Here is a 1,351-nt window from a genome sequence, read left to right as displayed (position 1 = left end):
TGCACCGAGGCAGCTCAGGGGGCTCCCTGCAGCCCTCCCTGGCTCGGGGGACACGGCCGCCTGCACCCGGAGAATCAGGCTCTGGGCCGGAGGCGGGGGCGCCCTGACCTGCAGCTCCCAGGCCACGCAGCCGGGTGCCGTCCACACGTGGCTTGCCGGTCGTGGAGAATGTCGGGGGCCCCCAGGAGGCGCCGTGTCTCTAGCCCGGATGCGGCCCATCCCCCCAGGCGAGGCTTCCCTGAGGAGGGTGGCTCAGAGGCAGATGTCACGCCCACTTGCCGGGATGTGGCTGGTGATGGGGAACAGGAAGGGCTGATCTCCACTTCCTCCCAGGGAGCCCAAGCCCAGGTTGGCGTGGCCACTTTTTGCCTCTGTATGCTCATCCCGCACTCGTTCTCGGGTTTTTCAGATTAATAGGCTTTTGTAGCCGTTTGGGGATTGTGGAGGAATTGAGTATAAGACTGGGTACAGCGGCTCGCTTTTGTAACCCCAGCACTTTGGGAGGCCAAGGCAAGAGGATTGCTTGAGCCCAGGCGTTCAAGACCCCTGAGCAGCATAGCGAGCCCTTGATTCTACAAACAATCAAAAAACTAGCTGGGCAGGGTGACGTGCACCTGTAGTCCCAGCTACTCAGGAGGCTGAGGCGGAAGGATCGTGAGCCCGGGAGGTTGAGGCTACGGTGAGCCGCGCTCATGCCACTGCACTCCAGCCTGGGCGATGAGTCCCCAGCTAAAAAAAATTAAGTGACCAAGTCCCAAGCAGGGGGGTCCCCGTGTGCCCTTCACCCCACCCAGGGTTCCCTCTCAGCATCCCACAATGCGACACGCCTGTTGCGATGGGGACACATGTTGTTAGACCAAGTCCACAGCCCCACTGTCCGCGCAGTCTTGGGCCTGGACAAGAGCGTCGTGGCCCGTGCCACCGTCACAGTGTCACGAGAGAAGGGCCACTGCCGAGGAGTCCTCCGTCCCCTGCGCACCCCGCCCGGGCAGCCCCCAGTCTCCTGGCTCCAGGCTCACCCCTTCCGGAACGCCCTGGGCCGGAGTCCCGCTGGTGGGCTCTTCACGGGCGGCTGCCCCACCCGCCGGCCCACCCGTCCCACGTGCCTCCCTGTCGCCGCGCAGGGGAACCTCGGGGCCCTGGGCAAGCTGCTGATGCAGGGCTCCTTCAGCGTGTGGACGGAGCACAAGCGGGGCCACACCAAGGTGAAGGAGCTGGCCCGCTTCAAGCCCATGCAGCGGCACCTGTTCCTGCACGAGAAGGCCGTGCTCTTCTGCAAGCGGCGGGAGGAGAACGGCGAGGGCTACGAGAAGGCGCCCTCCTACAGCTACAAGCAGTCGCTGAACGTGAG

At 64.6% G+C, this 1,351-nt stretch overlaps 1 protein-coding gene across 1 annotated transcript in view; it reads left to right on the top strand.

The window, feature by feature from the left end:
- The window catches only part of MCF2L (MCF.2 cell line derived transforming sequence like), a 68,887-nt gene that overhangs the window by 55,996 nt on the left and 11,540 nt on the right, over nt 1–1,351 (top strand). The window contains exon 22 of the mRNA XM_021708089.1: nt 795–1,346. Coding sequence (XP_021563764.1) covers nt 795–1,346 — 552 coding nt within the window. The remainder of the gene's footprint in view (nt 1–794; nt 1,347–1,351) is intronic.

This window comes from Carlito syrichta, unplaced genomic scaffold (assembly GCF_000164805.1).
Source record: "Carlito syrichta isolate Samal-C Ts95f unplaced genomic scaffold, Tarsius_syrichta-2.0.1 Scaffold130611, whole genome shotgun sequence".
In the NCBI taxonomy this organism is placed as follows: domain Eukaryota; kingdom Metazoa; phylum Chordata; class Mammalia; order Primates; family Tarsiidae; genus Carlito; species Carlito syrichta.
Note: the sequence above shows the minus strand (reverse complement) of the source record. Positions and strands in the feature narration are given on the sequence as shown.